The sequence below is a fragment of the Thunnus thynnus genome, chromosome 13, assembly GCF_963924715.1.
Source record: "Thunnus thynnus chromosome 13, fThuThy2.1, whole genome shotgun sequence".
NCBI classification, from domain to species: domain Eukaryota; kingdom Metazoa; phylum Chordata; class Actinopteri; order Scombriformes; family Scombridae; genus Thunnus; species Thunnus thynnus.
Genome location: NC_089529.1, coordinates 1,169,473 through 1,195,921, shown reverse-complemented (window position 1 = coordinate 1,195,921; position 26,449 = coordinate 1,169,473). Strand labels below are relative to the sequence as shown.

The following is a 26,449-nucleotide window of genomic DNA, read 5'->3' as shown; positions in this document are numbered from 1 at the left end:
GGGGCGGACATTTCTTTTCATTTGATAACGTTAAAAGTAAAGTTAGGCTTTGCTGTCGGTTTCCCAAGTCATTTTAAAAAAAGATGAGAGAAAGAGGGAGAGGGGGCTAGAGAGTGAATGAAGAGATGGAGCTGGTAAGAAAGCAGTGAATCAGATCAATAAAAAAAATATCTAATTGTTTCGCAGCGGTTACTTTCTAGAGCACAAATAAACACACACACACCCCCGCACACAGCTGTACAACCCTGCAGTGGTGCGCAGCAACACCTGATTTGGTCTGAATATGGCCTTAATCCATCCTTGTTTTTTCCCTCCCCGGCCTGTATTTGGGGCTGGCCTTTATTTGTTTGTGTTGACCACACCCCCGGCCATTATTGGAGACCCGGCTTTTCTTTTTTATTTTGTCGATCGAAATATATGTCACCTGCTGGACCGTTGCCGGGCAACAGGCAAGTGCATTTTTTGAGCGGTCTACCAGTCTCTAACGATGGAAAAATCCACAAAAAGAAAGATTTCTGATGAAAATAGAACTTTTAATGCTTCATGGACAGATTTACTTGCTTTTATTGTTGACGAGAATGGTTCACCTGTTTGCTTAATATGTGGGGAGAAATTGGCGAACAACAAAAAATCAAACCTTGAAAGACATTTCCCAAACAAACACTCAGCTTTCTCTGAAAAATACCCGGCTGGAGATGATCGAAAAAGAGCAGTTTTGGAACTGCTGTGGAAAATGACCAGAGCAAAAACACTTTGAAGAGGTGGATGAAGGTTACAAATTCATGCACTTTGGCTAGTTTTGTGGCAGCTCAGAAGATCACCAGGCACGGGAAGCCGTTCACTGATGGAGAATTTCTAAAAGAATCGTCCATAAAAAATATCAGAACATCTATTTTCGGACTTCAAGAACAAGAGTGAAATTGTTCAGAAAATTAAAGATATGAAAAAAGTTGTTAATGCTGAATGAATGAATATTTTAACTTAAACAACTGATTGTTTTATTGAGAAAACACAATACATATGTACGTTTTTGTTTATGCAAGATATTCACTCATAAGTGTAATGTAACTATAAGTGGTGTAATCATCATTTTAGGGATCAAACAGATTTTGCAGCTCCAGGTGGGTTTTATTTGGTGCGAAATGGACTCAAATGGCTCTTTGTATGCTGAAGGTTGCTGACCCCTGATCTAGATTATTTTTAAGTATCCCAACTAATACCACCTTTAATATAACTTATACCTTTATATGAATATTCCTCCTAATGGTGTCTGTGATGGATAGGTGACATAGGGTGTGGATGTCATTCTTTACATTGAGACTCGGCTGTCCTCCTGCTGATGTCAGTGAATCCAACAGTCTTCATTTCGACCAGTAAGACCAGTAAGTCCAAAATGAAAAAACATTTATTAAGCACTTGTTGCAGTCTCCATTAGATTCCACTAGATCAGCCATTATTTTTCCCTTTATTTCCTTCCTTACAGTCTGTCTTTCCTTCTGTGCTTGTTTATATGAAATGTGCAAAGCACTTTGTGACCAGTTTCTTGAAGCATTTTACAAATATATTCACTTGATTTCACTTAAATATGTTGAGCACTCACCATAAAATATTACCAAAGTAATAACCCACATTTGCTATTCTCTGTCACTGACTGAAACCATATAGCAACTGAACTGGCTCAGTCCATGAAAGCTTTTGGGGTTCCTCTGAGAAAATCCTCCTCTGTAGTGGAAGTGTTGTTTTACATTTCTGACAACGCCAATAGAGTTTTATTGAGAGTCTAACAATAAATAGAGCAAGAGGGGCTGATTAATTATGTAGCAGAAAACACAAATGGTGGTGTTTGTGTTCAGAATGGGTTGATTTCAGGATTGTTTAGTCTACTTTGAGTGCAACACATCAGTGCAATTCCTGCTTTACACAAAATGTTTCATCTAAATCAATAAGCCAAAATCTTATGGATTGTCATTTAACAAAAATAATTGCTGACACCTCACCCAGTTCAATCTACAGGAATTTCAGTCAGAGACTAACAAGGAAGTGAATTTTTTGGACAGAAAACTTAAGGACAGAGCTGTGGCAGCTAACAGCTGTGGCATGAAAGTATCATCAGAGAGATTGTGAGAAGTACAGGTTATAATCAGGGCCTTAGCTCCCAGTGATAACACCAAGGTCATATCCATAGTATTGTTTTGAGAATTTGAGAGTTTTAAACAACCAGATAAAGTTTACATTCCACAATTACAAATAAATTACACACAAATTAAGTTTTAATCCCCCAATTGTTTAATTTGACTGTTAGGCCAAAACATGATAAGAATAAAGAAAATTTATATTTCTCACACCACAATTAGATTCTTGTGGGGAAAGCTTTGAAATAGCATTTAGACAATCACGTAGGGAGATATAACTTTCAGAGAATAGATTTCAACAGTTTAATTAGTGGAAAAGAGTGGGACATTTTTGGCGACATGTCAAAAAATTTCATGAGGGGGTGGAAGTGCACTGGGGAACCTTGGTGACTGGCTTTAGTATTTAGAAAGTCCTGGCTATGACACTGTTTATAATGGCTATGTTGACCAACTGAATAAATATGACTGGACATACTGGTATAGCCACACAGCTGTGAATGAGCCTATCATTGCAAAGCATAAATGAAACAGCTGATCAACTAATACAAGTGCGACTCAGTGCTCGACCTTATTTATGCTTCATATCTGACCTTAACCATGCTACATATCTTCCACCCCACAGTAACTCTCCAATATGTTTGCCTTTATTTATGCTGCACACCTTTCACACTGTAAGAACTTGTGGTGCTATGGCCTACGTTAATATGCATAAACCATTATAATACCAAAACCCAGATATCATGGTTATTATTAGTAACCTTTTCAATACTAAAAAAGGCACAGCAAAAACATGCCTATAGTGCAACACAAGTACAAACCACCCCTAGTGCAGATACATGAGATCATATTTACTGTAAAAACTAAATGCACCAATATGGTCCAAAATGCCTGAAGATAGTATGCTCATGGAGTGATTTTTTTTCTGGCCCCTTTCGCTGTCACTCAAACATCATTGTCATTGTCACACATTAAAGAGTCTTTTTCTCAGTGTGCTCTCAACTCAGTGCATCTCTATCACAGCTGTCAGTCTGGTAAGCAGGCAAGGGAGGTCAGAAGATGTCCCTCATCATTTCTTCCTCATTACTTCCCAGTGTCTGACCTGCCTGTCTCATCATATCAACTGGAAAACTTTATTTTGGAACATCTCCTATACTATAGGAGATGTTCTCCTATACTATAGGAGATGTTCCAAAATAAAACGCTTCTCATGAGGGCTGCGGGTGTCATTACTATAGGACCTATAGTAATGACATCCGCAGCTTGTCTTCTTGGGAAGCTTAGGCTAAGTCCTTTAGTCCTGCGCTAGTGGGAGAAGTCAGCATGTGCCACCTCAAGGTGCATTCAGGAGAGCTCAGTATGACATTGTCTCTCCCAGGCTTGGAGCTCCCCCCCTTCTGCACACACCAGCAGGTATGACTCACTCCTCACCTGTGGCAGGCGAACCTGGAAGACAAATGACTGATTATACTATTGTTTCATGGGTTATCAAAAAGTTATATAAATTCAATTACTGTGGCTGATTAGACCTCTGCTCAGTTAGTAATTGGGTGGAGCTTTGCTTGGAATTGCCTGGTCACCAAACTCCATAATAAATTTGTAAGGCATAAGCCCACACACTCCTGATCAGGCAAAGTGAAAACACCTGTGCGGGTGTGACATAGCTGTGGTGGTTTTACTATGAAAATGTCTTCCACTCATTTTCAGATATCTATGTTATGGTAGACGTGTTGGATTATTATTATTAACTCTCATAAATAAGTACTGTGCATAATTACAATTCTGAGGTAGTTTTACTTCACTTAAGTAAAGTAAGTTTAGTTAAGTAAAATAACTTGCTTCTTAACTTAACTAAACAAACATTGCACTTTATAATCAAATAATAATAGTCAAGATTAGCTCCACCCTGACCAGCTACAACAAAATGCTGCTTACACATTAATGCATCAATAACAATAGCCCTGACAGGAGGTGTTGTGCTGCATAATGAGTACTTTTTCTTTTGATATATTCTGCTGAAGACATCAGTACTTTTATTTAAGTAAAATATTGAATGCAGCACTTTAACTTGTAATGTATTAACATACTGTACTGTATATCTGAGTATTTCTATATTGTGGTATTGTCACTTTTACTTAAGTAAAAGAACTGCATATCTTCTTCTACCACTGATGATGATAATCTCCCACATACAACTACAAAAGATATCAATATAATAAAAAAATATCAGTATTACATTCAAAACCCCGTCAGTTGAACTCTAAATGATAGATTACTGTCTGAGTGTTTTGTCCATACCCTGTGGAACAGGAGCAGGTGGCGGTGGAGGGGAATCACCAGTGGGTAATGGCAGGCTGGGGGCGCTCTCTTCCTCTGTAACACATGCAGGTCAGACCAGTGAACAGACAGCAGCTTTGCAGAGACATAAATAGAGGCTGGCCTCTTGACTAAGAGCTTGGCCAGCTGCACAGCTCTATTTATATAACATAGAAACTCTGTGTTTGCCCATTATCAAGCCTGGTCTTTGTTACTTACACAACAACTGTAAAGCATTTGCAAATGAATCAAGAATCATGCTGTTTTAAAAGTGTTTTTGTTTTCCATGTCAAGCAGAGAAAGAGAATATGAAAGTGGATTTAAGATAGGCTTACATCCCCTGGTGCATCCACACAGTGGGCAGGCAGAGCAAGATATGCTGGGCAGATACTCAGCTCTGTGATTGGAGGAGAGAGAGGAACATCAGAGCCCATGATGTGTGGCAGCACTGTTGCAGGCATTCAGCCTTGGGGTGCACTGCTGACCAGCCAGATTTGTAATAAGACAAAGAAACAGACGGAACCAAAAATTGTACACATTTGCGGTGTTGAAAGGGATGATGGTGTGAGTGTGAGAGAAGGCAGACAAAGAGTGATGGAAAAAGCAGTGATTGAAGTGAAGTGAACTGACTGTTATTTTTTTTAATCTTCACACATGGTGCAAGGTGAGGTACGTGCTTTTTGTCCACATGCTTTTACAAAAACAGCAGTTGTGGTTATTATTCATAACACTTTCATCCATCAGTCCAGCAGCAGGAAGACCCTCATCACTGCATCTTTAAAAAGCTCATGACACTGTATTGATTTATGGAAACGGGCATCCAAGTTCCTGCATACCAAGGCTATTCTTAGAGTGGGTATTTATCACCATGTTCTGACTGAGGCCTCCAGTATAAGCAGATGCTGCTGGGACTGTGCAGCACTGTGTTTATTCAGAGTGGCTCATATTGTCTGGAACTCATTCCACCTCACATTTATGTTGTTCTTAAGAGACTCGGACTGTAAAGTAGTGCTTGGGTTGTGTGGATGTCTGTGAGATTAGGTAATGGTACTGAAATACCTGGCATTCTGAAAACAGCCTTAGAAGATTTTTTAACCGACTAGGTCAAATTTGACAAAATGAAAGGAAAGCCACATCCCTACCTCTACATGGCCTTGAGTTTTAAGGACTTTTTTGTGTTCTGTGGATTTCATTGCTTGTCATGAACACTTGCAGGGACACTGGTAGTTGTTAGGGTTAACAAAGACCTTTGTTTACCTATACTAGAATATTATAATAAACTATTGTCATGATTTTGGTCTTCAGAGTGTCAAAATTACGTTGGTTTCTATGGTGTCATGGCATAATTCGTATACTATAAAGAGTGAAACAGAGAGGAACAGTCCAGACTTCATAACATGATGATTATGATGATGATAATGATGATGAAGGATGAGGATGGTGTGATTAGGAAGCAGGGGTGTTGATCCCTTGCCTGTCTCCTTGGGGGCTTTCCCATCCTGCATCTCCCCCTTCAGTCTCTCCATTTCTTTCTCCAGCTCACAGTATCTCCTCTCTGCTTCATGTAAGCGTCTGGTGGACACAGAAGTAAAGAAATGTGAGTTTCATCATATATTTTTGTTGTTTGCCCTTCAACTGATGTCAGTGAAACTGGGATGATGAAATGTGACTGCAATGGAAGCTGATCTTTATTTGAAGAGTGAATCTACTCCAAAATGTACCTACACATGTACTTTCTTCAGCTGAGGAATGTTTCAGACATAAGGTCATTCCTCTTGTACAAAGATCCAGTCACTGTGATAAATATCTTTCTATCTTTGTTTTCAGCATGATACTTCTCCACAACTCCTAATCATGTTAGTGCTTTTAACTGGATCCAGGAAATATGATCATATCACTTTCACTTTTACTGTTTGTAACATGTTATTGTCAACTCATCAGCCCCTGCAGCAACCTATGTTGGTGACCTTTTAAACCCATATGTACCTGCATGTAACTTAAGATTGCTGAATTCAACTTTGATGCCCAAACCTAAGTTAAAGATAGACACCAGGGGTGAGATTGAGCCCTTGCAGTCAAGTGCCTCAAACCTTTCCAAGTTTAAAGTAAGTAGAGTATTTTGAAAATGATAATTGTGCCAATAGGGCTGATTTGAATTCTTACTCAACATCAGCAAATTAAGTTGTCTGTGTAAGATATCTGGGCAGATACAGTTCTTAAACTAACATGTGCTTTGGAATATGTCTGTTGTGAAGATTCTTTAGACTCAATGAGGGAAATGTCAAAAATGCAGACACCAGCTTGTGCAACATTCTAGTATCTCCTTGGAGGTCCTATCAGTAACAATGTTGTATGAACCCTGAGGCTGCATTTAAACCAAATCCAGCAATGCATGAAAAACAGCAGCCCTCCCATTCATTTGAATGGGGGCAGTGCATTTACGCTGCAGGAGTGGGGACTGCATAATGCTCAGCAAAAAACCGCAGTGGCCGTCCGGCAAGAAGTTGAGCAACCAATGTCATACTGCGTTGGCCAATCACATACACACAAGCAAACATTCCTAATGTGTTTCTTTTCAATGTGAATGCCATATTTGACTGTTAAAGCCTACCTTGTGATCATCACAATGACAGACAAAACTGTTGCTGTCGGGGAAACTTTCTAGAGTTGTAAAATCCTGTCTGCGAGTGTTACAAACTGCTCCGCGTTGTTTTGGCTTCTGATAAGTCCCCAAATGCATTAATAGGGTGGCTGTGGCTCAGGAGGTTGAGTGGGTCGTTTTGGATAAAACACTATGTCGCTCTTGATGAGCTGGTTGGCACCTTGCATGGCAGCCTCTACCATCAGTGCATGAATGTGTGTGAATGTTGGCATGTGTTGTAAAACATTTTGAGTGGTTGATAGACTAGAAAAGCGCTATATAAATGCAGTCCATTTACCATTAATCTGTAACTTCAGCTCGACTTCCTGGATCGTATTTCATTGTCTTACTGGAACCTCAAACAACACACACCTCCACCACCAGAGCCCCCTGCGTCATAGTGCCAGATTGCCAGATTTGGTCTGAATGCAGCCTAACTGAACACCTTAAGGCTTGTCTTCCAAACAAATAATAAAGAATAAAGCCTGATAAACAATGAGAGCATGCCAGCCAGGCAAAGCTGCTGACATTACAACAATCTCTGAACAGGTGGGAGCAGCTATCAAACAGTAGTAAAGCCAGTGGAGATTAGTGTATGAATTTCAGTCACTGATAAACACTTGTATTTAATTATTTAATTTCATAGTTAACTACTGACAGTAGAATGAATAACAAAGTTAAAAAATCATTTACTGATTTCAAATAATCAGTACTCAGAACGTGCAATGGATTGCTTATATAAAGATGGTATCAGTGTCGATTGATACCTCTGCAAGTCTTCATCAAGTCCTGATATTTGGTCAGTCTCCTCTCCGGTTGTGGTGTGGGTGGATGCAGTAGGACCTTGCTCCAGAGTGAGTGGGAGCTCCAGCAGTGCAGGCAGGTCCTCTGATAGCGTGTCTCTGGGCTGCCACAGGCAGAACAGACATAGCATAACAAGGAAAACACACTCAGTGGTATTTGTAATCATCTCATGAAAATACATTAGAAATGGTACATAAGGGGTTATGAAGTACCTGATACAACCCGACAAATGGAAGGTCTGACATGTGTTCAGTCTATAGGATGAACTTTCTTACCAGTTTCTCTGGGGAATAAAGACTCCCACACTCTCTAAGCCTCCTGTGGTCAATCTGCATCATGATGTCTGTGCTGCGGTCGATGGCACCTGTCTGACTGTAAAAGAAAGTCCAATTCAACAATACCCAGGATGACATATAAAGGTCAGTTAGAGTGGTTTGAATCACATAAATGTAAATTATGTATTTAAGGTCACCTGGTAGCAGTGTAAGAATATCCAACAAAAGCCAAGTGTACTCCTATTGGAGCTCTGTCCATTACATCTGACAGCGTCTCCTGCAGAACACAACAAATGCCAATTTTCAACAACCACCAGTTAGTGTTATTTTGTTTAAAGGTGCATACATTTTGCATGCAGCCATACTATGAGCTAACTTGGTGGTGTGAACTGTAAGGCAGATTTTTTAAAAATTAAGTTAACTAAAGGGAATACAAAATGCATAATTTGCATCAATACTAATTTTACTTGACACTTTGCATCTGCAGGGTACATAAAAGGATTTGGGGTTTCTTGCATCACCCACATGAAAATGTGAACCAATGACAATAAGTTGCTTTCCGGGTGCACAGATGGTGTGGGACCAGGCCTTTCCCTTTAAAGACAACCTCTAACTGCATGACACAGAGTAATACTCTAAAGACAATACCATTTCACTGAGACAGTCGTCCAGAATATCAAAGTTGGAGGTGTCAGTTGGATTAGATACTTCAGGCAGGAAGGGGGCAGGGAGTTTATGCAGGGAACCCCAGTCTAGTCCACAGAAGAAAGGATGGCTCCTGAAGTCACTTAAGCCTTTCCTTCCCAGACGGACTTCCCTCTCACAGATGAGTCCAGTGATGAAGGAGCGAGCCTTGTCTGAAACCTCAGGGCCAGATGGAGGGAACTCAAAATACTCCTGGGATTAAAAAAAGATTCTTTAAATTTAAGTCCACTTTGAGTATTCACACTGCTAAGACCACCACGAAACAAACATAGAAGTGGATCAAATTGGGATATTACTGTTGGGTATCTCTTGGTATTACATCTACATTGGACAATTCTGCACCTCATGATTAAGGTCCAATGCTAGTTTTCAGTGTTAGAGATCTAGAAAGTCATGTTGATGGATGGGTGTGTAATACACGACTTTCATGCCAGCCCATCCAAGAAAAAAATGACACTATACATCTAAAATTCAGCTAGCAAAAATGATCTATAGTTACATTTATGCCATCTAGCTGTTCTCATAATTATGACCCGGGGAAGTGAGGCATTTCAGATGACGTCAGTATAAGGTGACAAATTTCCCTATTAGGAGGAGACAGGTTGGGTGGATGACTAGATAACTACATGGCAAAAAGTGGACTTAGCTGCAGGAGACCACTGTTGACGTGGTGTTTACTGTTGCCATGACAACAAAGGTTGCATAACTTTCAGGAAGTAGTAACCACATGTCGAGTGATCATTTTAACCCAAACCATGATCTTTCCGTAACCATAGCACTGTCACACCATAAAACACAATTATTTTTAATTACTACCCCACCTGTGAAAATAGTTGTATAATGTGTTCTGTGGCTCTGGTGGGAGCTTTGCAAAATAAAAAGAAAAAAAAAACTGATGATATCATCATTATTTGACTATTTCAGCTTAGGCTTGAGACTTAAACTTTTTAACAGAAAGTCTATGTTACAAACTGGGCGTGTGGGGTGTGGAAGAAGTGGGCCTTTAGGAGGAAAGGCACATTATGGGAAACATAGGATCCAATGTTTTTTTTAGACTGACCAGGGACTAAAAGTCAGGATATATCCTGACTTTTTAAAGTAGTAGAGGCCTCTGCTACTTTGATTCTGACTATTCTTTTTTAATGTAAAGTCCATCAACTTTACTGTACTCCTTTAACCAAGTACTTTAGCTGCCTAACCCTACCCACACCTTAATCATATTTAATTTGCCATAACCACTTTTAACCATCACCTTTAAATTTAACCATTCTACAGTTGTCATGTTTAGATGTAGCAGAAGGCAGGATTTTTTGAAAATGTTGGCATTGGATTGAAAAAAAAAATGTTGTTACTGAATGTTATCTTGGGTTTCACAGAACCATTCAATAATGATTTTCTTGTCTTGCCATAGTTTAGGATATTTATAATTAAAAATTTTGGGAAACATGCTTACTTGCTTTCTTGTACCACTCTCATGTCTATACAGTAAATATGAGGCTACAGCCAGCAATAGGTCAGCTGGCATAAAGCTTAGCTTAGCATAAAGACTGGAAAGAGAGAGAACCAGCTAGCCTCACTCTGTCAAATTGTAACAAAAATCGGCAGACCAGCACATCTAAAGCTCACTAATTAACACGTCATATCTGTATTTAATTCATCCAAAAATGAAATGTAAAAATGACTTGTTGTGGTTTTACAGGAGGTTATGTGCCAGACTATTTCTTGGCACAGTGACTTCCTAAAGTCTCTGCTGGTTGAGGGAATAAGCATATTTGCCAAATCCTTTTTTTACCCAGTCATCTGCAGACATTGTCAGTGTGAGCATATACCTGAAAGTGGATGATCTTTGCATATGTTTCAGAGATGGACTCTGCATAGAACGGTGTGGTCCCCAGCAGCATCTCATAGGCACAGATACCCAGAGCCCACCAGTCACATTCAGGACCATAACCTCCACCTCCCTCTACTGCCCTCAAAATCTCTGGAGACAAATAGTCAGGGGTCCCGACTGCAAGGGATGAGTGAACCTGCAATGAAATCAAATGACTGATGGATTTTCAAGCATGTCTTAAGGCCATGACCTGTATTTCTAGCATTTGCTCTGTTCTGTTCTGTGTGAACGTGAAACTGTAACTGGAAGGACGTAACATTTTTCAATCGTCTTTTACTGAATGTTTGGCAGTTTTTTTTCTATGAAGAGTATCTTTTCCTTTTTCATGAAACTTAGTGAAGTGAAGCCCGTGAGCTAGTGTAGGCAGTCAAGTTGAGTCTCTTACTATACTCACATAACATACTCTTCTCACTACAACATATATCCAATGCACCCTTCTCATAATGCATACCTGTGAGGTTTTTTACCCCAATTTGTGCAATGGAGCAATGCTTTTGTGAGTGGGTCCCCGATTTTTTTGTTGTGTATGCACATGAGCATGTACACAAAATGACACAATACATATTTCTACCAATGGTTTCACACTATTCCACTGATCTACAGGTGCTAGTAACACACCAAGAAATGCAGCAATGTGCCAGCCAAGTGCAGTGAAGAAGACTGCCAGAAAGTAAACATGGATATAAACAATGCATGTTTCATCACGCCCCACTCCCTGTTGTGCCAAGTTTAGCCTTTAGACACCAAATATCAACACATGTTTTACATTCACATAATAATCCATTCCACTTGAGTTTACTGACTGAACTAAGTATGAGCCAACTCTCACCATCCCGTCGTCTAGGAGCCTCAGACAGGAGCCAAAGTCCCCGAGTCTGATGTGTCCCTCAGCTGTCAGCAGGATATTGTCAGGTTTGATGTCTCTGTGTAAGAAACAGGGTGGAGGGGACAGGTCAGATTTCATTCATATAAAACAGCATGTTATAGGATGGTTGCAGTGTTATTATCCAGTTCATGTTACAGTACCGAGAGAGCGCATACATGTTGGGCCTGTTTCTCAGGAATGTTTGAGTCATGTGAAAAAACAATATTAATAGCTACGTTATACTTCCTCTGGGAACTAATAAGTAAGTGGCTGCAGTCTGAAACAAACTTTATGAGCACAATAGAATAATCTACCTGTGTACGTAACCCAGCCTGTGGACAGAGTCAATGGCCATGACCATCTCAGCCAGGTAGAATTGAGCCATGTCCTCAGTGAGCCGGTCTCCAAACTTGCTGAGCAGAGTCAGCAGGTCCCCCCCAACATAGTAATCCATCACCAGATACTGAAGGAGGAGGGGGTGGATAGGTGAGGAAAATGGCAGTGGGATTTGCTAAATACTGGTTGTGCTATAGACTTGCAGGACATCTTTCAAAAATACATTTACTTAATGACTGGTTGTATTCCCACATACCAGATAGTTGTCATCCTGAAAGGCATAGTGCAACTCAGTGATCCAGTGTCTGTCACCCCTCAGCAAAACTTCCCTTTCCTCTTGGTAGCATGCTGTCTGCATAAGACATAACAAAAAAGACAAGTGGATATAAATGACAAGTAGAAAGACACAGCTCAGCATGTAACATAAGAAAACTAGCCATATGTTTTGTCCTGTGAATGTAGGTGCAGCTTTGTGTGTTTGTGCGTTTACCTCTCCTCGCCTCAGCATGTCCCACTTATTCATAATCTTTAGAGCATACACTTGATGTGTGCTTCGCATCCTTGCCACAGCAACCTGCAAGAAGAGCAGCAAACACACAACGTGTAAACACAGTGACAAGATAAAACAACCACATGAAGCATGCATGCACAAAATGGATGAATGCATCACATTTGGACCATGTAGGATTAAAAGTCAGTAATAATCAGTAAGTCTTCTAAAACCACTTGACACAGTGAGGCAGTGGTGCTTACACACTCATAAAAATGCTTTTTTGTACTTTGTATAAAAAATCTTAAGTGGGGACCATGTAATGCCTGGAGCAGAATATGAGAAACACCTCTTGATATAATAATTCACATCTAGTCTCAGAAATACCAGAGTTGAAACAACATGTCTTTGACTGTGTGTCAACAAAAACTGAATATGATAAGCTTAAGAAAAGTAAGATTTATTACAGGGCCATTCTATTGGATTGTATTAAGTTGTACAGGTGTACCTCATAAACTGGCAACTCATTGTAGACTAGACTCGTAGAAAAGTTTTAAATCACATCTGCAAAATCTGGGCCTAGAAAATCTTGAATATAAAAAGCTTTACAGGATCTCAATTCTGGAAAAATGGAGTCTGGTGATATGCTGGATGATAATAGTTATTTTAAGAGGACACAGTGATTGATCCAAATGTAAATAAATGGGTACCACAAGAACCCAAAACAACACAAACAACTTTTCATTGTCTCATTGTTTAATTGTTTAAATTGTGAGACAGAGTTGGTGGTCAGGATGATGTAGAAGATGATTTTAAGATATAGAATCAGGTGCAATCACAGATTATTAAAAAAAACAACAACACAACAACATTGCTTTTAAGACGGAAAAGAATTTTTTCTGCCTTATAGTTGTAGTTGCCTTCTCCAGACCTGCTCACCTCACTGAATGTGCCTCGGCCAATCACCTTCAGGATGTGAAAGTCCTCTCTTTTGATACGAGTCTTCCTCACCTGCCTCACCAGGGGCTCCGCTGTGATTGGAAAAGAGTATTATTTGCAGGTATAATGTAGCCTTTGACTGCAGATCATAAAGAGCATATGAATCATTGATTTCATTTACTGATCAAGATGATGGTGGATTGGTAATGCAGTGATGTTTTATTGATGTTGAGGTGCTATACGTTTCTATGGAAGCAAAGAAAAGGCTGAAAGATATGAATCTCATAAATAACTGAAAACCTAATTGTGAAATTTAACCACAACTTGAACTTTATAGTATTGAAATATTTTACTTTTTTAAACTAGAAGAGTGCACTCTGTAGAGAGCAGATCTCCACCAGGTGTGTCTGGGGACATGTACAGTCTCAGTTTTCTTTAGGGATTGTCGCCTAACTGTATAGACTTAATTAGGAAACACTACATGGGACATTAAGTCCAAACTTATCAATTTAAACATTGTTATTTATTTAGAACATTTTGTTGTAACACACCACACAAATTAACATCTCTCCCTACCTCCCTCTCCCCTCCCAAACAAAGAAGAGTTGAATCTCACTTAATTGTTCCTTCTGGCTTCCTTGCAGTCAAGATGGTGGCAAAACTAACAAAAACAAGAATTTATTCATTTCGTATTGTGCCTAACTTTAGTGGATCATAACATATCAGGTATGGAACCAAACTTTTCTATGGATGTCAGTTTTTGAGCCAAAACAAAAATGTGCCACATTTTAGCTTGAGCTACATGCCTACATGCAACAGACTTGTTTTTAGTCAAGCCGACTGCCAGGAATGCCTTTTGCTGCAGTTGCTGATCACTTGCGGCCCCTACTGGCCGGTTAAGAGGAGTGAGGAGTCAGCAGTAAATGGCGGTATAAATTGCATTATAAAATAAGTTCTTCAATCACTGCCACCATGAGAGGTACTTGAACATACAGTCATAAGTGTGCAAAAAAAGTGGTGCAGCCGCTTCGAATGTTATCATTTGATTGAATGGGCGTCATCAGTGGTTATCTGCCTCATAGATATTGGTTAGAAGGGCCTGCTCACTGCTAGTAGGTTCAGAAGGCTGTTATTATCTATTCACATGATTGATCATTGATCATCTATTGGTAAGCTGGATCACTGCAGGGACAACCCCTATGTTGGCCTGCGTCCATGTCACGTGACTGTCATGTTTCCTTCGGTGAAAACAAACAAAATGGCTGCCATTCCTTTTATTCTCAGTGGACTGTTTCAGCATTAAAATGTGTTTTGATAACATTTCTAGTGAGAAATGTGCAATTTATTTTCATAATCTTGATTCAGTGAATTTGTTTAGTCTGTTAGTTATTATTAGAAGATTTTTTCAGGTCTTGCCCGGTTGCTATGGTGGATGCTATGGACACAACCCAGTATCACAGCAGTTCATGAAATTTAATCTAGAGATTCGTTCACGTGGACATAAATTTTCCATTTTTTCATGATGATGATGATTTATGACTTTCAAACTAATGTATTTCAATTGGAATATTTTTTGTGCCTGCACCACGATTTTTGTGTCAGTCGGGACTCAGGAGCACAGAAGCTTTATTGTTTTTTTTCTCATTTGATGGACACACACACACACACACACACACACACACACACACACAGACACACACACACATAACCAAACGCATGATCTCCTTGCAGGGTTATGCCTGAAGGAGATAAAAACATCAAACAATTAATGTGGTTTCAATTCCCCCTTTTGAAATTTTCAGGGGGTATTTTCAAGTAATACAAATTCAAGTTGCTCAAATTCAAACTTCTGACAAGATGAAATATTCAAACTTTAATATCCGGGGCTACAAATTATTGACCTTGAATGGAATTGATCAGACGTCAGTCCAAGAAAAAGAAGTTCAAACGAGCTACTGAAAAATCCTGCACCCTTCAATTTTCTGTCTGAATTTGTGAACCTGAAATAACAAAAATTTAAATAATTAGACAAAATTAGGTTTTCAAAATTGCAAAACATCTGGAAATTCCAAAGAGAGAAATTCAAACCAGATATAATCAGGCAGATTTGCAAAGTAAAATATTTTAATGAAGTCAGTGGAGTTCACATCTCAACAATAAAGACAGAAGTTTGATAATTTTGGCAAATAGGATTTTCTTCCTTGCCAAGAGTTAGATGAGAAGACTGTTACTCTCATTTCTGTACCCTAAATATAAAGCTGGAGCCAGCATGCAATTAGTTTAGCCTAGCATAAAGACTGGAAGCAGGGGGAAACAGCTAGCCCAGAGAGAAATAGCTTGATTACATAACTCCCCATAAACTACCTAGTCTCACATGAAAACGTGTAATAGCTACGTTGGTCCACAGCACAAAATGTATTAGTTTCACAATAACGGCTCTAAAATTGTGAGATGCCTACGTTTTTTTGGTCTATTCTATTAGCCTGCGTCCACGTCATGTGACTGTTTGCGAAAACAAAACCAAAAAAAGGCTGACATTTCTTTTATTCTCAGTGGAAAATGCAATATTTTAAAATAGTTTTGGCATCAAAATGTATTTTGATAACATTTCTAGTGAGAAATGTGCATTTTATTTTCATAACCTGCATTCAGTGAATGTATATGATGTTTAGTTTGTCAATTATTATGAAGCTTTTTGCAGGCTTTCTATTGTTGCTATGGATGCTGCTATTGCTGAAACCATGTAGTTGCATGTTGTTTGAATCATTGTCTTTGTGTTCAGTGATTCAAACAACATGCAACTACCTGGTTTCAGCGATAGCAGCGTCCATAGCAACCACCATAGCAATGATAGAAAGCTTGCAAAAATCTTCGTAATAACTGACAAACTAAACATCAAATATATTCACTAAACAAAGATTATGAAAATAGAATGCACATTTCTCATTAGAAATGCTATCAAAATGCATTTTAATATCTTAAAATAGTGCATTTTCCACTGAGAATAAAAGGAATGGCCCCAATTTGACCAAAAAAACATGGGCATCTCACAATGTCAGAGCCACTATCGTGAAACTAATATGTTTTGTGCTGTGGACCAAATTAGCTATTACACATTTTGATGTGATACTGGGTTGCCATAAAACCGCAACTTTTCATTGAAGGACCAGTGTGTAGGATTTAGTGACATTTAGAGGTGAGGTTGCAGATTGCAACTAACTGAATAATGCTCTCCCTTCACATCCCCTTCCAAGCGTGTTGGAGAATCTACGGTTACTTAGGCGCAAAAAGTACATATGTGTACATTAGGACCATTTTCAAATATGGCTCCTCTATGGGCAGTAATTGGCAGGACAACATAATTTGACTGTGCTTTCCAAAACCGTTACAAGTCACTGTTAAAAAATAATGATGTTTTATGGTTTGGAAATGCTGTGGTTAAGGTCTGGTTATGTTTAGGCACAAAAACCACTTGGTTAGGGTTAGGGAAAATCATGGTTTGTTCCTTAAAGCTACGCAACCTTTGTCGTCATGGCAACAGTAAACACCACAACAATTGTAGTTACGGTTTTTAAAAAAACTGACACTCGCGGTTGGAAGTGGGAAGCTAACAGTAGTGTCCTGCAACTAAGCCCTCTTTTTGCTATCTATCTATCTATCCAGCCATCCACCAAACCCACCTCCTCCTAATAAGGATATGTGTCACCTTATATAGACGTCATCTGAACTGCGTCACTTCTCTGGTTCATAATGTTGGTATTGAGTATACACGCATGTACTTTTCACGCCTATGCCAGGCAAAATGTGACACTGACAAGGTATCCTCTAGTGGACGGGCAAGTATATCGCATGCTTTGGCGTGAAGGCTCAATGATCAGGTCAGATGTGCACATGATATGACCTATTGGAAGTCTTAAACAGTTAAATGTCTCGCTGCACTTCCTTTTTCAGATGTGGTCATTTTGGCTTTCAAATAACACCGCATCACATAAACTGTGAACATGAATACAGAATGCTGCTCTGTGTGTCCTTCCAGCTGAATCCAAGATCCTATTTGCCATAAAGGGAGTTCCTCTTTCACAGAACAACTGTCTGAATAGGAGTCGCTCTGCACAGCTAAAAATAGCAGCTATCATTTATGAATTGAGGCAAATTTTCCAGTCCTTTATTTTTATTTCATTCCCCACCTCCTCACACACTGAGAGGAATGCAAGTGAAACAGAAGCACAGTGTAAACTGTTTTTACATGAGGAGCGAGAGCAACTTCAGACACACACATATACTGTCGCCTTCGACTTGAAAGTTTCTTGAAGCAACAGGGCAATCTTGTGAGAGGCCCTGGGTCAGTAGACTGGGTCTGCCATGTGACTTGTGCTGTGTCACAGTCTTGTGATTTCGTGATGCTGCATTTTGCATTCAAGCAGATTGTGAAGAATAGATGGCATTCATTCTGAAGTTATACAGATCACTGACCTTTGTATAGTTACAGTACGAACCGTATAAATCATCTTAGTCTCACAGGGAGGCTGTGAAAATAATATATCCTGCTAACAGGAGAGACATGAGATACTAATTACAATCCTCTTTTATACAGCTTCACAGAAGAGGATCCAAGAATCCAGAATCTCAACACAATCACAAATTATTGCTGTGCATTGGGAATGAGGAAAATAATCTCAAAACATTTCCATCGCCATTATCAATTTGGGGAAAAAGGAGTTTGGTGTGCTTGGTTACAGAGTAAACTTGCAATCAAATGAATACAAAGCATCTAATTTTAGGTGTATTATGTTTACTGTATCTATCAAACAGATTATTCTGACCCTTGTGTCAGTTCCTCTCTGTGTGTCAGTCTGGTGGCTGACTTCACAATGTTCAGTCATGGAAAACATATCCATCACTTTGTGTCCACAACCTTGATAATTTCCACTTTTGGTCAGAGTGTGAACGTGTCTTCAGCCTGCTGATTTCTCAGTAACATGATTATTAGTAGCCCTTTTGTAAAAATCCCAACATTGGGAAAAAAAAAAATCATTCTGTTTGTTTCTATGCAGGAAATAGACTCCACTGTCTGTTCCTTGTGCTTCCTGCAGCTGTATCCTCACAAAAAAGCCAACTCTGTGGAACAGTCTGTGCATGTGTGTGTGTGTGTGTGTATGTGTGTGTATACAGTATGTGTGTATATTCCGTGCCTCTGCCTGTGCCTGCTTGTGTTTATTCAAGACTAACACCATAAGTGCTCTGCCAACCCCTCTGCCAGCTTCCTGTCCATGAACGGAAATTACTCCCCTCCATGAAAAATGACTGAGCAAAGATGGAGAACAGGGCTTTACTGAATGAATCAATAACAAATCAATCAAACGTGTTGGTGAACACTTAGCCAAAAAGATGAAATGTCCCTGCACAGGGTTGTTGTTGGTATTTCTTCTTTCATTTGCATAATTCACTTCTAGCTAGTGAAAGTCAGGGGTAGAATCACATGTAGGACCACACATGTAGTCTACCTATTAAAATGTCCTAATGTCCTTGTGGGTTTTGCTATGTGGGCAAGACAAAAAAGAGAATTCGATTTCCAAAAATAAGAGTATATCAGAAATAGGGATGAAAGGTCTCCTGTAGCGAGACACTTTAATTCTGCAGGCCATGGGCTTTGTAGTCTACGCTTCATGGGTATCAAGATGATAGAGAGAGGAAACTTCTCCAAAGAGAAATATATTGGATACGCTACTACCGAATATCCTAGGGGTTTGAATGAAGAATTGCTGTTGTCTTGTTTTTTATGAATATATGTATTATTGGTCTACATATTTACACACATTCATTTTTTATTGTTAGTGTGTAGACTTATTGGCCTCTTATCTGGCTGTTGCAATTGCAGTATGTGATATTTGCCCTCCTATTACTTATAGATATATATTTTTCTCTTGTTACCAATTTTCTTATTATTTCTTATTTTTGCTGGTAAATTCACATGTGATATATTGAGTAGATCTATCAGTCACTTATCTGGCTGTTGTAATCACACAATGCGATATAAATCCTCCTATCTGATTACTATTTTTCTTACTAATTTGTATACTATACTATATTTGTATACTACTATTTGTATCTTGAGGATGGTTGTTCATATTTATGTACATACATTTGCTATTTTTCATGGAGATGCTGCACATGATGAGGTTACATACCCACATACATGCTATTTTTATCGTTAATGTGTAAATCAATTATTCATTATTTGGTTGTTGCAATCAAATAATGTGTTACATCTCCTCGGGTGGTTTAAATTGTCTTAAATTTTCTTATTATTTTTCTTATTAGTGCTAGTTTTCTGATGATGCCTGTTTGGATGATTTGTATCAGTTGATTTTAATCACTAGCAGGTTCCTGGCAGCTGTTTGATAGGGTTCAAACTCACAATTGTCTCAGTAATGCTGCGGAGAGCCTAGAGCTGAAACGCTGCTCCTGTGCATCATTATAGAATGATATACATTTATCTGTGCATGCTGACGACTCCATTTGTTATTTTTGTGATTTTTTTAGGGGTCGGCACCCATTACTTTCTTAAGACCGTGAGTTGAACACACCAGTTCACTGTGAAGTAAAACAGCAGGACACAGTTCTGAATTGGATATACAAGAGAGAGAAACAGATATGAATCGCTGTGTCTTGTGATCATATCTCATGACTGCACATGTTGATGACTAAAGCCCATTCATGAATCTATCTTGTCAACAAATGTGAAGTTATGTATCAGTCAAAAAAGGTACCTGCACAGACTGCTGCTTTGCTACAATAATTCTGCCATATTTGTGAATGAATCCTACATATACTGAACTACATGCTCTCTTTAACTATGCATTGATGCTATAGTGATACATCAGTGAGTTGTGCAGGACACATATCTACATATTACTCGTATAAAACAAAGAATGCAGCTAGAGTGTGTGAATTATTAGCAAAAACAGAGAAAAAAAAATAATTTACATCCTCCTATGTTTCTCAAATCCATGCACACTTTATGATTTTTTATGTTGCCGTTTCTTTTTGGAGTCAATTAATCTTTCTGGCTCTTTTCCCAATCTTACTCACTTGTTTACTGTTTACTCACTCTTTGCACATGTTGTTAACATTTTAACAATTGTTTGTCCTAACAATTTAAGAATCACCGGAATCATATTTGACTGTAGGCATTATTTTACCATTATCTAAGCAGATTGACCGCTACTTCAGTGACAGTTAAGGCATTTGTTGCATATGGATTTCATATGATCACAGTCAGACAGACAAGTTATCACTCTGTCGGCATTAGCAATTACTTATGATATTTTTGAGGCCATAGCATAGAAAAGAAGAGAAACAGTGATGGAGTCATTGCTTGCTCCTGTAAATGTTGACTCTGGCTCTGCACCCATCACTGACCTGTCCTGTTAAAGCCATGTAGGGAGTGACCGGAGCAAACGCTAACCAAACACAGAGAGGGGTAGAGGGAAAGCTACATGAAACAGGGCTGTGAGATAGTGAATTGTTAAAAATTAAATATTGAGGTATTCTACCCAAATTACAAATTAAACACTTTTTTGTCACTTTTTGACTCTTGTGATATCTATCTTTCGTAGGGACTATATCTTAAAGTAGCTCTGAGAAAAACTACTGACAGCTCTGTCTTTGCATGAGAGTGTAATGGGAATACTGACTCTGGACAGACATGTCGCTTTTGAATTTTTAAATGCTGTGAAACCAATGCTGTGGTTGTTTCTGTTACAAAGCAGGTAAGAGTAAGAAGGCAAAAGTCCCATATAACTCCCAGGCATTTATTCCTCCTGCCTGTGATGCCTCTATCATCCTTGCCAGCTGTGTGAAGCAGATTTAGTCTAAAGCTCAGACCTCTGGTCCAGCTAAACCCAGAAATCTGCTTCATCACCATTCAGCCAGCCAACTCTGACACTTGATCCTCTTCCTGGACACATGCTGTGGTTAAATTTGGAAAGTCCCCTTAATGTGGACACATGATAACCCTCCAATGACTATAGGACAATACAGTAGGTACACACACAGTCACAGTCACATGGAAAGATTCTGTCAATAACAGAGGAAGAAGGAAGAAGGAAGGTGAAAGTTGAGGGGCACCTACGTCTAGCAGTAATGCCACACACGACAGCACTTATGAGTCTTCTGCTGTGTTTCTGTGTGCGTGTGTGTGTGTGTATTATTATTATCCACACACGTATCTCCTACATACAGTATATTTATCATTGAATCACAGTGGTCTTGGTGATATGACACCAGTTAAAAAGCTCCAGGGGGCTCATGGGGGATGGCAGAAAGTCAGTAGAAGAGTATTGGCTTTCATGTCCTTGTGTTGGTCTCCTGTCGCTTTTAAGCACAATGTATTCTGGGTCATAACACAGAAGTTGCGGAGGCAGGTCTGTGTGGTTGCTTTTCACATCTTGCACCCAAAACTTTGAGGCTCATTTTAGAGCTGTGGTGCCCGACACTTTAATGGCTGTAATCCCTGGAAAATGTTGACCTAGCCTGTCAGTCAGTCTTCACAGTAAATAGAAACCAATGTGGACTTAAATGAAAATAAACTGACTCATGAGGTCAATGCAATTTAATAGGAGTTGTATTGCTATTGTGGTTTATTTGAAAATGATAATGCAACAATAATATGAACAAATACCATATTACAATGAAATGTAATACTGTATAGCTAATAACCCCATACATGGATTGTGTGTCGTAATTGGCTCTGTAGAATAAATTCAAATAACAGTGTACAGAAGGTTATATGCCTTTTGAGGATACAAACATCAGATCTCTATCAGATGTCTGCCACTAACTCGCCATCTCTTAAGTTTCAAAGATAAATTGTCAATAATAGATAAATAACTGAGAAAACTGTGTTTATCTCAGTTTGATGCCACTCTGTGTCCAAGTGCTTTGATACAGCTCACTAACAAAGGAGCTAATTTTGCAAGGACTGGAAATATAGAATGATCTTAAAATAGAGGGTCATCTAAAAAAAATAGTTGCACCTGCCAGCAATCTTTCAACTGGAAAGATTCATGATGAGCCAACACACATTCTGAATTAGCTTCTATGCAGCTAATTTGTACAGTAACTGACACTGCTGTCTCTGCACAGAAGCCAAAAAACACTGGTTCACTAAGGGGATCGATAAAGTATTACATCATCACAGATTGTTGCACATGTTGCCCCTAAAGCCATGCTAGCCTTGTGTTTTAATTTACAATGGACCCAAATTTCTCAGTCATTTAGGAAAATATCTGGTTCCAGATCCAATACACATGCCAGAAGAAATAAACTGTATATATTATTATTACAGTATTATGCACAATATAAATATACTTAACTGAAGATGATAAGATGCTTTTTGATGCGTTTCCTATAATCACTTTGAAACCTGTGTATTATTGCTTTGCTGTAAATGTTTTCTACTTTGATGTGATTAATTTAAGACCTCAACCTTTGATGAACAGTTCCAAACCTTCAATCAAACATCACTGTTGATGATAAATGCAAATGTTTGTGTACAGCATAATTGTGTCTGGAAAATTTCACTTTAACATATAAATCAAGACAGAAATGTCAGCAAGTAAATGCGCTGAGAATCGTAAAACTTAAAGCTTTGGTGACCATTTATAGTTAAATGAAACAGCAGACTGCCAGAAAGAATCAATCAACAGTAAACAGCCATAATATTTAATCCTGACAACATTTTAAATAAATCTTGGCTTTGTTTGGTAAACTGTGATTAGAGGCCTGTTTCAGCTGAGACATCTGAAAGTCACTATTGTATTAAGATCTGCTTTCATGGTCGTTGGTGTAAACCTTGATGGTTATAAGCAGTAAGCAGCTTGAGGTTGTATTTTATAGTGATTTCAGAGCAGCAGCCTTTGCTTTTTACTCAATAGGAATAATGATCCTTGTCTGTCAGGTGAAAAAGGATTTAACACGGGGCACCTACCTTTCTTTCTTGTTTCCTACCAAGAGTCAAAATTGCTTTCCTTTAGCCATGACCATGATCTTTCTCCAACTTTAACCACACATCTATTTTAACCCAATCCATGACCTTTCCCTAACCCTAACCAATTTGTTTTTGTGCCCAAACCTAACCAGACCTTAACAGATGGAAACCAGCTTTATTTATGCAACAGCTATTTGTAATAGTTTTGGAAGCCAGTGACAAATGTTTTACTGCCAAAAATGGCATCAGATCAGACACAGACAAGACACACTACCTCCCGCACTGGCACTGGATGTAAATCATGAGGTGCAAACCCATCTAATATGAATGTAATTCCTACAGTGGGCTGTTCAAATCAACAGCCTGCAGCAGTTGCTTATACTATGAACCAGAGTCGACATGATTTCTGCGTAGGAATTTAGTTCTTGAACACCTAAACAAAGTGGATGCTACTGGACTTTTTGTGTTAATGTTGAGATAAAGTAAGTTAATGGTTGATAAAGTTAATAATAAATTAACAACTGTTTTTTCCTGTTCAGGAATGGGGCTCTTGAACAGCAGAAACACAAAGTGGTTGCTTGGTCACACATAGTGGCATGTGTGGTGAGTTTTGGGTAATGCGTCAGTTGATTGTTCTTGATCAGGAGCCAAACAAAGTGGCTGCTGAGCAACGTGTGCTGTCAGTAGCAGGATGAGAAAATTAGGTCAGCATGGTAATATTTCAATGAGATGATAAAGGTGTGTGTGTCAGGAGTTCCCCAGGGGCAACACGTCAGTCGAGCAGAAGTAGAAGTACTTCATATTTAACTTAAAACACGCACACAAATACTCAGAAGTAAGAAAAAAAACACTCACCCCATTGCAGGAAACCAGAGACATACTTCTCCCTTGCAAAGGGCGAAGAGCAGAACTCCTGGTAGACGCCCACCAGTAGGTCCAACAGGGTCTGGAGGCCAACCGGTCCTGTAGTCTGAGGGCCCTCAGCCAGGTCCAGTGCACCAAGGCCAGGGCCCGTCGACATGACGCCCGGTGAGTGAGAGGTTTGTTGGGTTTAGAGTTTTAATGAAAACCTGTTGTCCATGTTGTGTTGGACTTACAGTCAAGCAAGCTGGATCTTCCTCTTCCTCTGGGTTTACAGTTGCTCTGGTTGCTCTTTTGAATCTATCACATTTACAGTAACAGCCCACCCTCCCTGTCTTTTCTGGACTGCACCCTCCCCACCTACACGCACACACACATACACACACTCTGGATATCTTTCTGGATCACCACCCAACCCCACCCCCCCGCCTCTCCTGACCTGCCTTTTCTCTGTACCTACTCTGCTTGATCATCAGGAGTGTGTGTTTTCTATGCAGACATCCTCTTTTAACAGTTATCTTCCCTTTTCTGCCCTTTGCTACTAGTTTGTCACTTACTTTTATTCTCTCTCCTGTTTGTCTTTGTATGTCTGTCCCGTCCTCTGTCTGTCTGTCTGTCTGTCTGTGTCTCCTTATTCTCCTCTCCCCGTGGCTGTGCAGCATCTGTCAAGCCTGCGATCTCTCCAGCTCTGACTCCAGACCTTTTTTGGTGTTTTAGTCTCCCTCTCCCTCTCTCCCTGCTCCCTCTATTCAAAGTACTCCAAACTTTCTACTACAACAGTGAAACCTAATAGAGAAGCATGTACAGTACATGCTCTGAAATGATTCCTCTTTTCCTTTCCCACTGAAAGCAAACCACTGACCTGAATCAGTGGTAGCTGTTGCTGTTACACTCAGTCGTGTTTGAAGGGTGCAAATCTCTTATTTTGTCAACCATCCAAGAATCTTTTTTAGTTCCCTTAATTTTTTTGTAGCCCCCCTGTCTCACATCTTCCCTTCTGCCACCCCTCTCATGCCATGCCTTCCTCACTCACTCTTTTTCAAGGATGCAGCAGTGATTGTCTCCTCTCATCCAGCTCACTGGTTTTCAAAATCCTTCATTCTCCGTCTGTCTGTTCATCCGTTTATTCTCTCTGTTCCTCTCTCCTCCACTCCTGCAGTGTCCGTTGCTCTCCATGTGTCTGTACTCTCTTTCACTCTCTTCTCTTCCTCCTCCCCAACGTGTCTGTTTTGACTTTTCAAGTGAACTGCCTCCTTCCTCTTCTCTATGTATAAATACACCACAGCTGCCACACAGGACTGCCTTAAATGTTTAATCTCTCCATTTCATAGCCATTTAAACTGCATTTCCTGCATCAAATGAATGCTCCATGCTTCCACATGAGTGTGACTGTGTACTTCTCAAACTAGTAGAGAATAAGCGTGGGTTGTTTATTTTCTGAATGAGTTTTTAGAAGTATTAGAAACAACTGAAATGGAAGAAAAAACTTATCTAGACACAATCATCACTTTACATGACTTAAAGTAATACATTTTTGTATGGTTTGGAAAAACTATACTGCTTGAACCACTTGCACATACACTCAAAATTAATGGATTTCAAACAGGTATGTACACACTTATAATATATTGTGTTTTCCCACCTTGTATGGACTGTATGTAAGACCACCATGGATAAATACTATACATGCTCCATTACTTTCATGAATATTGATACACATACAGAGGTTGTGTGGTCCAGACATTGTTATGCGAAATGATTTGCTATGAAAGCACTGCTGGCCAAACTAAAGCATTCAACACTTCCACCCTGCCAAGAAAAGAAGAGATAAATAATGGAAGAATGCTTGTCTTTTTTTTTCTTTTGCATGTTTTGTCATTCTGTTTGGCCTGGGCCCTACAGCAGTGAAATTACATTTTGAATGTGTGATCCGACAACAGTATTTAATTTTGCCAGTATTTTTCATCTAGGTGCCATGTCTAAACAAATAGTGCAGCAGACACCTGCAGTGAACCTGCAGAGAGTCATGAAATAGGAGGGAGACTCATCAGAAGAACCATAGAACTAGATTTACAGCACATAACTATCCAAAGACATGATGACTGCACTGCCTGTCTTGACACAGACACGACTTCATAACATTCACATGTTCACAGCTTCACTTCAAATCATAAAGTTTAATTATCATCACTATTCATCACTAATT

General features: G+C 39.3%; 1 protein-coding gene across 4 annotated transcripts; it reads right to left on the bottom strand.

Moving 5' to 3' along the window:
• Positions 1–1,387: 1,387 nt before the first annotated feature.
• On the bottom strand, positions 1,388–25,477 carry LOC137195117 (myotonin-protein kinase). Of its 4 annotated transcripts, XM_067607198.1 has the most exons (16): positions 24,238–24,376; positions 14,008–14,052; positions 13,392–13,483; positions 12,453–12,536; positions 12,219–12,314; positions 11,941–12,089; positions 11,591–11,684; positions 10,700–10,897; positions 8,814–9,062; positions 8,363–8,442; positions 8,166–8,262; positions 7,854–7,993; positions 5,920–6,017; positions 4,781–4,842; positions 4,428–4,502; positions 1,388–3,575 (listed from the first exon to the last, which is right to left on the bottom strand). In XM_067607198.1, exons 4-16 carry the CDS (start codon positions 12,519–12,521, stop codon positions 3,474–3,476), a joined length of 1,509 nt encoding a protein of 502 aa, XP_067463299.1. In that variant the 5' UTR covers positions 12,522–12,536; positions 13,392–13,483; positions 14,008–14,052; positions 24,238–24,376; the 3' UTR covers positions 1,388–3,473. The 4 variants fall into 4 exon arrangements, with proteins under 4 accessions (XP_067463299.1, XP_067463295.1, XP_067463298.1 ...); XM_067607194.1 differs by lacking the exon at positions 14,008–14,052 and having other exon boundaries at positions 24,238–25,477; XM_067607197.1 differs by lacking the exons at positions 14,008–14,052; positions 24,238–24,376 and adding an exon at positions 13,968–13,988.
• Between the last annotated feature and the right edge of the window lie 972 nt (positions 25,478–26,449).